Source organism: Caretta caretta, chromosome 1 (genome assembly GCF_965140235.1).
Source record: "Caretta caretta isolate rCarCar2 chromosome 1, rCarCar1.hap1, whole genome shotgun sequence".
Lineage (NCBI taxonomy): Eukaryota > Metazoa > Chordata > Testudines > Cheloniidae > Caretta > Caretta caretta.
In genome coordinates this window covers 346,087,581-346,101,092 of record NC_134206.1, presented here as the reverse complement: position 1 = coordinate 346,101,092, position 13,512 = coordinate 346,087,581, and the positions used below count along the sequence as shown (strand labels likewise).

At 47.4% G+C, this 13,512-nt stretch overlaps 1 protein-coding gene across 2 annotated transcripts in view; it reads left to right on the top strand.

Annotated features, from left to right (window-relative positions):
- Window positions 1–13,512, top strand: part of PLXNA4 (plexin A4) — a 634,448-nt gene that overhangs the window by 490,381 nt on the left and 130,555 nt on the right. Inside the window, exon 10 of one of the 2 annotated variants that reach the window (XM_048836698.2) lies at window positions 12,605–12,805. The exons of the other annotated variant lie outside the window; for it this stretch is intronic. Coding sequence (XP_048692655.1) covers window positions 12,605–12,805 — 201 coding nt within the window. The remainder of the gene's footprint in view (window positions 1–12,604; window positions 12,806–13,512) is intronic. 2 annotated transcript variants of the gene reach the window in all.

Genomic DNA, 13,512 nt, shown 5'->3' with positions numbered 1-13,512 from the left:
TTAAGGGTTGTGTATGGAGTGCCCCGAAAAGAAGTCTCAGGTGCATTAAGCAATCCTGTCCCCGTGTGGTTTGGCCTCTTCATTGAGCAGTCACAGTTTCCTTTTATCCAGGGCTATCACACTGGATGGGCAACGGACTGTGGGCAAGATGCTCCAGAATGCTCTCCACCTGTCTGTGCTGCAACTTCACTGCAACCGTGGGCCAGAAAGGAGCAGAGATTGCAAAAGGAGCTGTCATGCCACTTGTGCCCAACTGGCATGACAGCACCTTTCATCTCTGCCGCACTGTGACAGCTCCTCTAGTGGGGACTGGACATGAGAAGATCTGGGTTGTGTTGCTAGCACCTCCATGGACTTACTGTGTGGCTATGGGCTTTAACCACTCCGTGCCTCAGTTTCCCCATCTGTACAATGGAGATAATGATACTTACAATTTTACGGAACTGTTCTGAGGGTTAATGATTTAATGTGTATAAAGGGTTTTGAGATCCTTTGATCAAAGTCTTTGCAGAAGTACTGAAGATGAGTATGCGTGTTCATTAAAAGGAGTACATGCTAGAAAGGAGGATGCAGGTTCATCAAAACTAGAGGTGGAAAGATGTACATTATTAGGTCACGCAGTTTGTGCAGAACTGTTCTCTGTGCCACATTTTCTATGACTTTGTCCAATCCATTTTAAAAATTCCCAAGCAAGGGGGCTTTTGCCTCTTCCCTGGAGAGCTATTTCACAGTTTAATCACTGTGAGCCCGTGTCCACACAAGACATAGTGCAAGGGGGCCTTTAGGTGCTACCACAATAGGAATGTTAAATATCAGTCCTGGGCAAAATAATGGAATGGCTAATTTGGGATCTGATTAATAAAGAATTAAAGGAGAGTGGTATAATTAATGCTGGTTAACATGGGTTTACGGAAAAGAGATCTTGTCAAACTAACTTTAGGGAAAGCATGGTCCAATTATTAGAGTGGAGGGCTTGGACTTAGAAGACCTGGGTTTAATTTCCTGTTCCGTTGCAAACTTCATTTATGACCCTGGGCAAATCACCTAGGGTATATCTACACTGCATTGTCAACCCGGTTCTGTGGGACCCGGGTTTGTGGACTTGGTGTTTCCAAGCCTGGACTTGAGCATCCACTCTGCATTGTAAACCCGGGCTTACAGTTTCTAGACTCAGGTCTCACAGCCATGCCAACATGACCGTATTGAAATACATAGACTTTCTCGCATGGATCTGTGGGTTGAGCTGCATCCACACCCAAAATGACAGTGCTCTGGCCCATCCAGATAGCAGAATACTAGGGCCTGGGTTCTGAGTTGTCAAGGTTCCTTCCCCACTCTGAACTCTAGGATACAGATGTGGGGACCTGCATGAAAGACCCCCTAAGCTTATTCTTACCAGCTTAGGTTAAAACTTCCCCAAGGCACAAACTTTGCCTTGCCCTTGAACAGTATGCTGCCACCACCAAGCGTTTTAAACAAAGAACAGGGAAAGAGCCCAGTTGGAGACGTCTTCCCCCTAAATATCCCCCCCCCAAAGCCCTAAACCCCCTTTCCTGGGGAAGGCTTGATAATAATCCTCACCAATTGGTACAGGTGAACACAGACCCAAACCCACTGGATCTTAAGAACAATGAAAAATCAATCAGGTTCTTAAAAGAAGAATTTTAATTAAAGAAAAGGTAAAAGAATCACCTCTGTAAAATCAGGATGGTAAATACCTTACAGGGTAATCAGATTCAAAACATAGAGAATCCCTCTAGGCAAAACCTTAAGTTACAAAAAGACACAAACACAGGACTATACATTCCCTCCAGCACAGCTTATTTTACCAGCCATTAAACAAAAGAAAATCTAACACATTTTCTAGCTAGATTACTTACTAATTTAACAGGAGTTGCAAGGTTTACATTCCTGATCTGTTCCCAGCAAAAGCATCACACAGACGGACCAAACCCTTTGTTCCTCCTCCCCTCCAGTTTTGAAAGTATCTTGTCCCCTCATTGGTCATTTTGGTCAGGTTCCAGCGAGGTTATCTTAGCTTCTTAACCCTTTACAGGTTGAAGGGTTTTGCCTCTGGCCAGGAGGGATTTTATAGCACTGTATACAGAAAGGTGGTTAGCCTTCCCTTTATATTTATGACATGAGTGCTTGCTGACCTGAGTCAGATTGATTTTTGTGTGGATGGGAGCAGGGCTTGGGCTGAAACCTGAGTCAGAGCCCAGGCCTGGTGTGCACTGTAAGCATACCCTTAAGGGTCTCTGTGCCTCTGTTCTCAACCTGTAAAATGGGGGTAATAGGACTGCCCTGCCTAACAGCGGTGTTATGAAGATGCCCATTAAAGCCTGTGAGGGGCTTTGATGCTATGGGGCCATATAAATATCTAAAATAGATGGATTTCATTTTCTGATAATAGTACAAGTTTGATTGATAATAGTAATAGTGTTGCTGTAATAGAGACTTAGACTTCTGTAAGGCATTTGACTTGGCACTGCATGACATTTTGATTAAGAACGGTAAGAAATCAATACAGCACATATTAAATGGATTAAAAACTGTCTCACTGAAATGCCTCAAAATGTATTTGGAAACGGGGAATCATCATAGAGTGGGCGTGTTTTTATTGGGATTCCACCAGGCTTGGTTCTTGGCCCTTTGCTATTTAGTATTTTTATAAATGACTGGGAAGAAAACATGACATCATTAGTGTGAAAGTTTGCAGAGGACACAAAAATTGGGGGTGGGGGGTAAATAATGAAGAGGGCAGGTCGCTGATACAGAGCGATCCAGATCACTTGGTGAGCTGAGCTCTAGCAAACAATATGTATTTCAGTATGACCAAATGTAAAGCCATACATCTAGGAACAAAGAATGTAAGCTATACTTCCAGGGGGCTATCCTGGGAAGGAGTGAGTCTGAAAAAGACTTCGGGATTATGGTGGCTAATCAGCTGCACATGAGATCCCAGTGCAACACTGCAGCCAATAGGGTCCTTGGATATATAAACAGAGGAATACTGAGTAAGAGTAGGGCGGAATAAGAGGAATATGAGCACTGGTGTGGCCGCTGCTGGACTACTGTGTCCAGTTCTGGTGTCCCCGCCTCAGGAAGGATGTTGAAAAATTGGAGAAGGTTCAGAGAAGAACCACAAGAATGATTAAGAAAACAGGCCTGTGATGAAGGAGAGAAACTGCCAGCCAGCACAGCAGAGGTTAAAGAGAGCCTCTGGGCCCAGCTAGCCCCGCCCCATTATACCCACAGCCAATGCCAGGCCTGGAGGGGGAAAAAAAGGAGAGAACCTGCCTCAGTTTGGGGCTAACTGGCGCAGAGGCAGGAGCTAGCTGCCTCCCTGTCTGAGGGGAAGGAGCATTAGCCAGCCAGCCAAGGCAGCCAACAGGGGGTGACAGCCAACACTGTCTCCCCAGGCCAGGGAAGGTGCGAAGGAGACCTAGGCACCTCCAGCACGTGACTTAACTGAGTGAGCGAACCCCAGAGACATTGCGGGGCTCGTCCTCGACAACCTGTGGGTGCCCGCCCAAAGGAGCCTGGCACCGTGGCAAGGCAATGCCCAAGATTGGACCCTACAGGAAGCAAGCCGCCCAGCAGACTGGACTAGAGGGACCACACCGCAAACTGAACAGACTGGTAGAAAGTAGCTCAGGGCAACAGATTTTGACTCCCTGCTGGGAGGCGCCCTCCCCCATTCAGGGGTTGACATACAGAAGGCCCTGGACTGGGACCCAGTGGAGAGGGAGGGCTGAGGTCCACCCACCCCACCCCCGTCCTCAAAGACTGAGGCTCCTCAACCAAACAGGGGGCTGAGAGCCCCCACACACTCTAACCTCTAGGCTGTCCGGCCCTCCAAGCTGCCTGTTACAATGCCTTATAGTGATAGACTCAAGGAGTTAAATCTATTTATCTTAACAATGAAAAGTTAAAGGGTGACTTAATTACATGGGGAACCTACACGGGGGAACAAAAACATACAGACAAAAGTGTAACAAGATCCATTGGCTGGAAGTTGTAGCTAGATAAATTCAGACTTGAATAAGATGCACAAGAGTCTGGGTAATTAACCACTGAAACGACTTACCAAGGTTTCCATCACTGGAAATTTTAAAATCAAGATTGGATATTTTTCTTAAATATATGCTTTAATTCAGCCACAGCTGTTGGACTTGAAGCAGGAATCACTTGAGGGATTTCCTGTGGTCTGTGTTATGCAGGAGGTCAGACTAGATGATCACAATGGTCCCTTCTGGCCTTAAAATCTATAAATCCTCTATGTGAACCAGCATGAGAGGGGGATGAGATGCTTTGCTAGTGTATTTCACAGATATTAGCTAAAAACTGAGGAACATTGAGACGTGAGAATTTTGAGTTCAATTCCAGACTCTGGTGGGGAGGGTTCTCTAGCGGGCACAGACCCTTCTACCAATTTCCCCAAAGCTAGACCCATTCTGCCCTATCCTCCTCCACACTGCCCGGGCACCAGACAGGTATCTCTGAGAGCACAGATGAGACAGTTTCATCACCTGGCCGCAACCCAGCCCACAGCAGTCTGGAGCTGCAATTGCAGGGAAAGTTCAGCTCAGCTCATTTGCCCTGGGCTGAAGCATGCTCAATGGTGATGGAGTCACCAGAGTTTTTAGCTGTGACGCTCTAACAAGTCTCTACTGCACATGTTCACAAAACAGGCTCCTGTTGACGAATTTCCTGACTTGAAAAAAAAATTGAGAAAAAAAGTTTTAAAATGTTGTATTTAGACATTTTCCGGTTTTCTGGTTCTAAACAACTTTTCATTTTGAAAGTTTACCTAATGAGGGTGAAAAAAGGGTTTAAAAAAGAAGAAAAGGTCAAATTTGAAACAAGATGTTTTGAAATAAAATGTTTTTCCCAACATGGGGCAAAAAAAATCACTCTTTCAATTCATTAATATTTTGGAGATTTTGGCTTTTCATCATAATTCAAGATGGGGAGATGTTGAACTCTCAAATATTTGCAGGATGGGAAAAAAGTTTCCCAGACCTCTCTAGTTCAGATTCACCTCTGCCATCTCCTCCCAAACCTTCCTCTTTGTGTCAACCCACTGTGGTTTACGTTGCTTGCTGCCAGGATGCCAGTGAAAGCCCAGTTGAATGGGGAGTTCAGACCAGACCCCGGCCTTTGGAAAGTGCTTCATCCCATCTTCAGTTGTGATTGTGACAGACGCCAGCCCATTCAGGGGCTCTTGTATTTTTAATCAATAGAAGACCCTATTATTAGTATTTCAGTAGCATCTTGGAACCCCAGTCAAGAATCAGAGTCCCATTGTGCTTGGCACAATGAAGTTGGCGTAATCTAGTTCCTGGTGCATGGGGGCCCACATCACTGCAACCATCATCATATATCATCACACCTCTATGGCAGTCATAATACAAAGGCCAAACAATGGACTATGAAGCCTGAATTTATCTTTCTTTCTTTCTTTCTTTCTTTCTTTCTTTCTTTCTTTCTTTCTTTCTTTCCACCCCGGTCTCGAAGCGCCTAGTGTTGTAGTCCCTCCAGGTCACAATTGACACATAGTGCTAGAACACAATAGACAAAGCCAGCACTAGGCAAGTACTTGTTCTGTGGATAAAGGACTAGTCTCCAGGGCTGTCAGGCAGGCACCTTTCCCGAGCACTAAACTCACATTCAATGTCTAAAGACACAGAGCTGGTCTTTGTAATGGAATCCCTGACAGACCCTTAACTAAGATCAAGTTGCTGGTCGCCACAGTTATGCCAGTCCTCAATTATTCTGTTATTATTTCTGCAGATGATTACACTTTCTATAAATCCCACTGCCTTCTCCTCATCAGCTGCCTTTAACGTTATGAGCATTTTCTTTATATATTATTACTTTTGTTCACCGCCAGTCACTCTAATGGCAAGATAAACTTCAGAAATATAGTTTAAATATACGGTGCATTAAAAAATTCTTTGGCCACTTGAGCTTTTCGTAGCCAGTTTGATTGCTGCCAGTGCTGATGTAAATTTGGAGGATGTATATCCAGACATTTATGAAGCCTGGAATCTTGCTGGCAAAGCATTGACCTGATTCCACTTTATAACCTAATAACGTTCCCCGATACTCTTCCTGTAAATTTTAAATTTAATTTTACAACAATAAGAATTAGTGGGGTAATAATGTAAGCATAGTGTGCCCTGTAAATCAACAGTGTCCATCTGCTCCATGTACAGAGATGGCTTGCTTATTACTTCACCCAAGCGCACTGGTTTATTCCACTGGGATTTTTTGGGGAGAGTGGCTGTGTGTTTTTAAAGAGTCTAAAGGTGCCAGATTGCAAGTCTTACAGACTGAAGCCTTGTGTTTTCCCATGCAGTACCTGTATTGTGGATCAATACAAGGAAAACTTCCCCTGCTCTGCCTTCCCACTATCTCAGTCCTGACCTGGAGGGATGAGAGGGATCACAGTCCTGACCTTTAAGGGTGAGAGGGGCAGGGCTGGATTCATCTTTTGTGGGTCCCAGTGCCCAGACCATGGCCCCACTCCCTCCTCCCCGCACACTCCATACTGAGGCCATGTCCCTGCTTGGGCTCTTCTCCCCAAGGCTCCGCCCTTGCTCTGCTCTGAGGCCCCGTCCCCGCTTGGCCTCTTCTCCCCCCCCCCAGGCTCCCACCACCACTTGCATGAGGGGGCAGGGGGGTGAAGGGGGGAGGGGGCAGAAAGGGACAAGGGAAGCCTCGGGGGAAGAGGCTGAGCAGGGGTAGGGCCTTGGGGTGGAGCCGGGGGGCAGGGCCCCTTCTGAGCATGGGCCCGGTTCCACAGTACCATTGGTACTGTTGTAACCCCGGTCCTGGAGAGGGCAGATCAGTGAATGTGGCCCATCCAGCCGTTGGTATCTCTCTCTCTCTCTCTCTGTGAAATCCTAGTTCCACTGAAATCAATGGCAAAAATCCCTCTCTATCAATCTATCCTGTGCCCATCACCATAGTATCTCTGTACTGTAGTTGTTCTGTGAGTAAAAGACATCTGTTTTCAGGACTGTCAATCCAGCCCTTTCTACTGGCACAACATTCATTAACCTTGTTCTGCACAGTACAGCTTTGAAGATCTCCCTCCACCTCTCAGCAAAGTTTTAATTGAAGTTCCTCTAGAGGGGTCATTCAGATACTATAGTGGTGAGGCCCGTATTAGCAGATAGATAGATAGAAGTCTCATATTGCCAAGACTTATGGACCGAGGGATCCAATGGATACAGTGTACTTGGACTTTCAGAATGCCTTTGACAATGTCCTTCGCCAAAGGTTCTTAAGCAAACTAAGCAGTCATGGGACAAGAAGGAAGATCCTCTCATGGATCAATAACTGGTTAAAAGATAGGAAACAAAAGGTAGGAATAAATGATCAGTTTTCAGAGTGGAGAGAGGTAAATAGTGTGACCTGTGCGGTTCAACATATTCATAAATGATCTGGAAAAGGGGGTGAACAGTGAGGTGGCAAAGTTTGTGAATGATACAAAATTACTCAAGATAGTTAAGTCCAAGCTGACTGCTAAGAGCTACAAAGGGATCTCACTAAACTGGGTGGCTGGGTGACAAAATGGCAGATGAAATTCAGTGTTGATAAATGCAAAGTAATGCACACTGGAAAAACGTAATCCCAACTATACATATACAATTAGGGGCAAATTAGCTATTACCACTTAAGAAAGAGCTATTGGAGTCCTTATGGATAGTTCTCTGAAAACATCCACTCAATGTGCAGCGGCAGTCAAAAAAGCGAACAGAATGTTAGGAACCATTAGGAAAATGATAGACAATAAAACAGAAAATATCATAATGCCACTATATAAATCCAGGGTACACCCATATCTTGCATACTGTGTGCAGTTCTGGACACCCCATCTCAAAAAAGATAGATTGGAAATGTAAAAGGTGCAGATAAGAGCAATGAAAATGATTAGGAGCATGAAATGGAGCAGCTTCCATATGAGGGGAGATTAAAAAGACAGGGGCTGTTGAGTTTAGAAAAGAGATGACTGGGGGTGGGGGGGGGGATATAGTGGAGGTCTCTACAATCACGCCTGGGGTGGAGAAAGTGAATAGGGACGTGTTATTTATCCCTTCACATAACACAAAAACTACGACTCGCCTGATGAAATTAATAGGCAGCAGGTTTAAAACAAACTTAAGGGATTACTTCTTCACACAACGCACAGTCAACCTGTGGAACTTTTTGTCAGGAGATGTGAAGGCCAAAAGTATAACAGGGATCAAAAAAGAATTAAGAGAAGTTCCAGGAGGATTTGTCCATCAATGGCTATTAGCCAAGATGGTCTGAAATGCAACCCTATGCTGTGGGTGTCCCTAAACCTCTGACTGCCAGAAGCTGGGACTGGACGTCAGGGGATGGATCACTTGAAATTGCCCTGTTCTGTTCATTCCCTCTGAAGCACCTAGCATTGGCCACTGTCGGAAGACAGGATACTGGGCTAGAGGGACTATTGGTCTGATCCAATATATCTGTTCTTATATAAGACTTTATTTCTGAAGCTATAGAGCATACTACAAGGATTTATAAATAGTGAAAACTAAACTACCATTGGCAAAATGAGGAGTCCATTTCATGCTATAGCATCCTTGGTTGTTTTTATTCTCTGTTCACTGACTTGCTAACTGGCAAAATTCAGCCATTTGCAGTGGGTGTCTGTGCCAACAGGGCGAATTACGAGCTTTGAGTGTGTGCTTATTAGCTTAATATAAAGAGTTACATGGAATGATAGAATTAAACTACACAAGTTAAATAAATTATCTAGGATCCACTCTGTAGTGCATGCCTTGTATAAATGAGATTAGTTTTCTGGTTCTCTTGGAATCTGATCCAACTCCCATTGGAGTCAGTGGAAAGACTCCCATTAATTACTAATCAGCGATAGTGGGATCAGACCCTTACATGCTTCAGTCACTCAGGGTGGGTCTGTCGTGGTTCCTGTACACAAAGGGCAAGAGGTGCTTTTTCAGCCTAGGTGACATGTATTTCAGATTAAGGAAAACAACAAAGGAAGAACAAATGTAGAGTCCATGATAGTGTGCGTCTCACACTCTTGAATCCTCCTGCTGCTAGCAGGCAGACTTCTTACCTTTAAAGGTACAAGCCTGAGCAAACACCCATAGCTAATTACCGCAGAGTGTCTTTGGGATCAGGGTTATTTAGCTAGTTCCTCCTCACACTTCGTACGAAGTAAGTGTTGGATGCAGATTCGAACCTGGGGCCAGGACTGAGTGCCATGGGTTTGTATTGTACATCATCCAAAGAAATTGCCTTTTTAAATTTCAATTAGAAAGAACATTAGGTCAATCAGATAAAGCCACATTGTGAGAATTTCCTCTTTATGGCGCTCGCCTCTCCAATTATCTATAATGAACTTCCTAACAGAGCCGCAAACCTTTTTATATGCAAACGAGTCTTTTATTGGGACTGCTGCAACCACCGCTTGTTAATGAACTTGAAACGAGTGTTATCAGAAAGGTTACGGTGCTTGTGGGGAGCAGTTGGCGGCGGGGGGCAGGTGGGTGGGTGGCACAGGGATAAAGGGAAACAAGAAAATCCAGTCTTTGGGGCTTGGAGTGACTCCCCGGTAATATCTTCCCCGCTCAACCTCCCACCTGGTTCTTAGGCCTTTATATTTGATGAATGTCAAGAGAATCCCCTGCCCCAGTGACAGATAGGGTTTGCCCACCTTTCTACCCCAAGGATTTGCTGTGTAAATGTGTCCCCACTTGCGGCCCTGTAGCTGGAGGCAGAAGACGTTTCTGGGCGGTGCGGGAGCAGGGGGGTGATTTTGGGTTATGTTCTATGGGAAGCTTTGCCACAGGTGACCCTGGCTGGACTGCCTAGCCCCTACTGAGGCGAGGAGAAAACCAGGGCTTTCAGTTGCCTTTGGAAGCAGGCCCCCTGTGCAATGAAAGCCAAGCAACATAGCGAGCAATCAAATTGGAAGTGATGCAGCGCGTGCCTGGGGCCTGGTTCCATTACAGAGTTTAAACTCAGACACCATGCTCACTGATGAGATCGCTGAGTGGGCACCTGCTTTCGAGCAAACCTGGGGCCTGCTGTGGGAACTTGCGTTGAGACCATGGGAAATGTACAAGGCCGAATGATTCTCACCAGAAACGTGGTGGCCCTCATGGATTCTGATGGCTTTTCCATTTGAGATTTTGGATTTGTAACTGTAGTGAACCCCACGCAGACCCAAATGAACAGATATCTTCATCCCCAAGTCTCTGCAAAACTGAGTCAAGACTGGGGCCCACTCACTCCAAGAGCCTCCCTGTTTTTATTCTACTTGCCCCTAGAACTGTCTGCCTTCCAGTTGATCTCTATAATGTTGGGCTGGACTCTGCCTCACTCCCACTGAGTCGCAGTTTAACCCTTGGGCCAGGCCTGAGGTGAGGTTCTACTTGCTTTGGAGGCTCCGGTGATGGTGGCATGGAGCCGTAATACTGAGAAAATCCTCCTCCAGTTGGCAAAGGCAACAGTATAGCCTCTTAGTGATGCCAGAGTGGCCTTTTGTTCAAGGCTGGGCTGGATGCATTCCTATCAGGGATGCCTAGGGGAAGTTGTCCCAGCCCAGCCACGGTGCTAAGTGCATTCAAGCCCGTATGGAACTTGGCTGTGGCATGGCCTCATTGAAGGCAGAGCGGCTGTTCTCGCATCGAGAATCCATTACTCTTAACAGTGCCATTGCTTTCCCTGGATGGATTCACCCTTGTATCCCCAGGGGCAACTCCGCAAAGGTGGGAGGGGGCTTGCCTGGAGGGAGGGCAGTTTCTGCCAGGGGCAGGCAACTTCAGAACCAGGCTGTGGCTCACTAGGAGCTCGTCTGAGGGAGGTCGCTCCCCTGGTGGTCACGTCCAGCCTCTCCTCGGCTGTGCTGGCCGTCTTGGGGGTCCCTGGCAGACATGCATCACTTCATCTCTTGGCAGCAGCTTTTCTGGGGCTCTCAGTAACATAGTGTAGATGTAGGTGCATACAGGTGGCAATGCCAGGACGGATCAATGGACTATGTGGTCCAGTGTCCCTACTCAGACAGTGGCCAATTGCAGATGCTTCAGGGTCAGGGGTGAACCCCCCCCCACCTTAACGCATCTAACTTATCCCATGTGGTGGGTGTGGCTGGGATATCTTCCTGACCCCAGTAGCAAATCAGCTCACACTCTGCAGTGTGATAATTGATGCCCCTTGTCGTTCTATTCCTAGCTGATATAAGTGCAGATGTTACACGTCAAATCCATTTCTCCATCTTCCTTAGATATTTGCCTCCGTAAAATACTCCCAGCACCTGCAGAAACAAGTTCCCAGACTCTCTCAAGCCATAAATCCCACTCTCAAGCCTTCCAGTGTCCTCCCCACTCCTACATCAGTCATTCTCCTCAACCTCCCCCTCCCACGCCCCTACATGCAACCTACACAATAGCCTAGGGACATAAATGGTTCATCTGCATTTGCCCGTATAGATTGTAACCGGCTAAGGAGTATTTGCGGGTGCTTTTTGTGTGAACAAGCAAGACAAAGTGAAACGGCTTGCATGGTGTGCTTGATGTAGCAGACTCTGCCCTACGGTGCTCTGATCCTGGCAGAGGGCAGGCGGTGTGAAGGACTGGGGGCAGTGCAGTGAGAGATCCCTGATGATAATCTCTCAGGCCTTGTCTGCATACACAAGTTGTTAACTAAAAGTGTGAAGTTAAACAGATGTAGATAACTGGTCTAAACCTGAGGTTTAAAACTCTGCATGGGTGTTAAACCTGACTTATTTTGGTTTAGCTGGCGATGCTAAGGTTTAAACTCAAGTAAAGTGCCCACATACAGAGTTGTGCTGGGTTAGCTACATCAGTTTAATTGCACACCGTTACTTCCTTGTGTGTGTGTAGAGCAGGTCTTGTGCTCACAGAGCCCCTTTGATCCAAACTGCCTTCCCAATGTCCCCAAAGGCTCTCCGAGGCTTATATTCCTTCCCCCTCTGAAAGGCAGGGGCAGCCCATCTGTTGGGGGCTGCTCTACTTGACTAGCTCAGGACAGAGCCTCCTAGATGGGCCTCAGCCATCAGATTCCCTTCCAGAGCTGATCTTTCCCAACGTTTCAGGATATTTGGATCCAGGCTTTTGATTCGTCCATTATTCTTCCTGCCCCTTGTGGTAGGTGAAGCCTGAACCCCCGATCTCAACACCCCCAAAATTTAAGGCACTTACATTTTGCGGCATGATCCCATGTCTATCTGGAACCAGCTTTTCTACTGAGTGTTCGTTGGCTGTTGAAGGTGGCAGGTGCTTTGTGCCTTCACCCAGACTCTTCCTCTTTCAGTGCCTTGGCGGTGGAGCAGTGCTGAGTCCCAGCAGAGAGGGAATCTTTATAGAAGCTTCCCACGAGGTGATTAAGGCTCAGGCACCAAGGAGTTCCATAGGGAGCTTCTTCCAGTCCTCACAGGCCAAGCCTGCAGTGTGTGTGGGGTGCGGGGTGAGGGGGTATTGGGAGGGGTGCTCTATCTAGAACACAGGGGGACTCAGTCTGTGGCATGGAACTCCGACTAACTGGCTTGGCATGTTTTCTCCTCTCCCCCCAGGACTGTCCTCAGTTGCTCCAGGCAGACAAGATCCTGGTGCCCGTGGAAGTGATCAAGCCAATCACCCTGAAAGCCAAGAACCTGCCACAGCCGCAGTCGGGGCAGCGGGGCTATGAGTGTATCCTGAATATCCAGGGCAACGAGCAGCGGGTCCCTGCCCTGAGGTTTAACAGCTCCAGCGTGCAGTGCCAGAACACCTCGGTGAGGGAGTCCCACAGGCGGGCCCTTTGCAGGGTGGGGGTGGGGTGAGGGGAAAGAGCCCCAAGGCATTGGTCTGGTGGGAACCCCGAAGGAAGGTGACCAATTCCTAGTTTCCATCCTGGGTTTACTGCAGGGAACAAGCTGCCCCCAGATCAGCCTCACACGTACCGCTGCAGATGGGCCCCTCTCCGACACCACAGCGCGCACCTCACCCTCATTCCCAGGAGTGGGAGCCACGCTTCACAGCCCCCTTGGCCTTGCTGGAGATCGTGGGGACATGAGGGAAGTCCTGGGAGGAAGCTGCTCAGGCTGCCTCGCACAACTGCTGTTGCACTTTGACCTCCCTGCCAGTCCAGTGCTGGGCTCCCCGCACAGCCCTGCCGATGCACCTCAGTCCAGTCATTCGGACCTTAGCCGAAGACTTAAGAGACCTGGGTTCCGTTCTCTGTTCTGCCAGAGGCTTCCTGTGTGGCCCAGGGCAAGTCACTTAGGCCCAGATTCCCAGAGGTAGTTAGGCTCCTATCTTCCATTGATTTCAGTGGCCCCTGACTACCTTTGTGAAGCCCACCCTCTCTGCTTCAGTTCTCCCCCTGTAACAGGGGGCTAATAGCACTTCCCTGCTCCCCTGCGGGGTGTGAGGCGGAATCCATGAAAGGTTGTGAGGTGCTTGGAGATCTATTGCTGAAAAGTGCGACATCAAAGCTAGG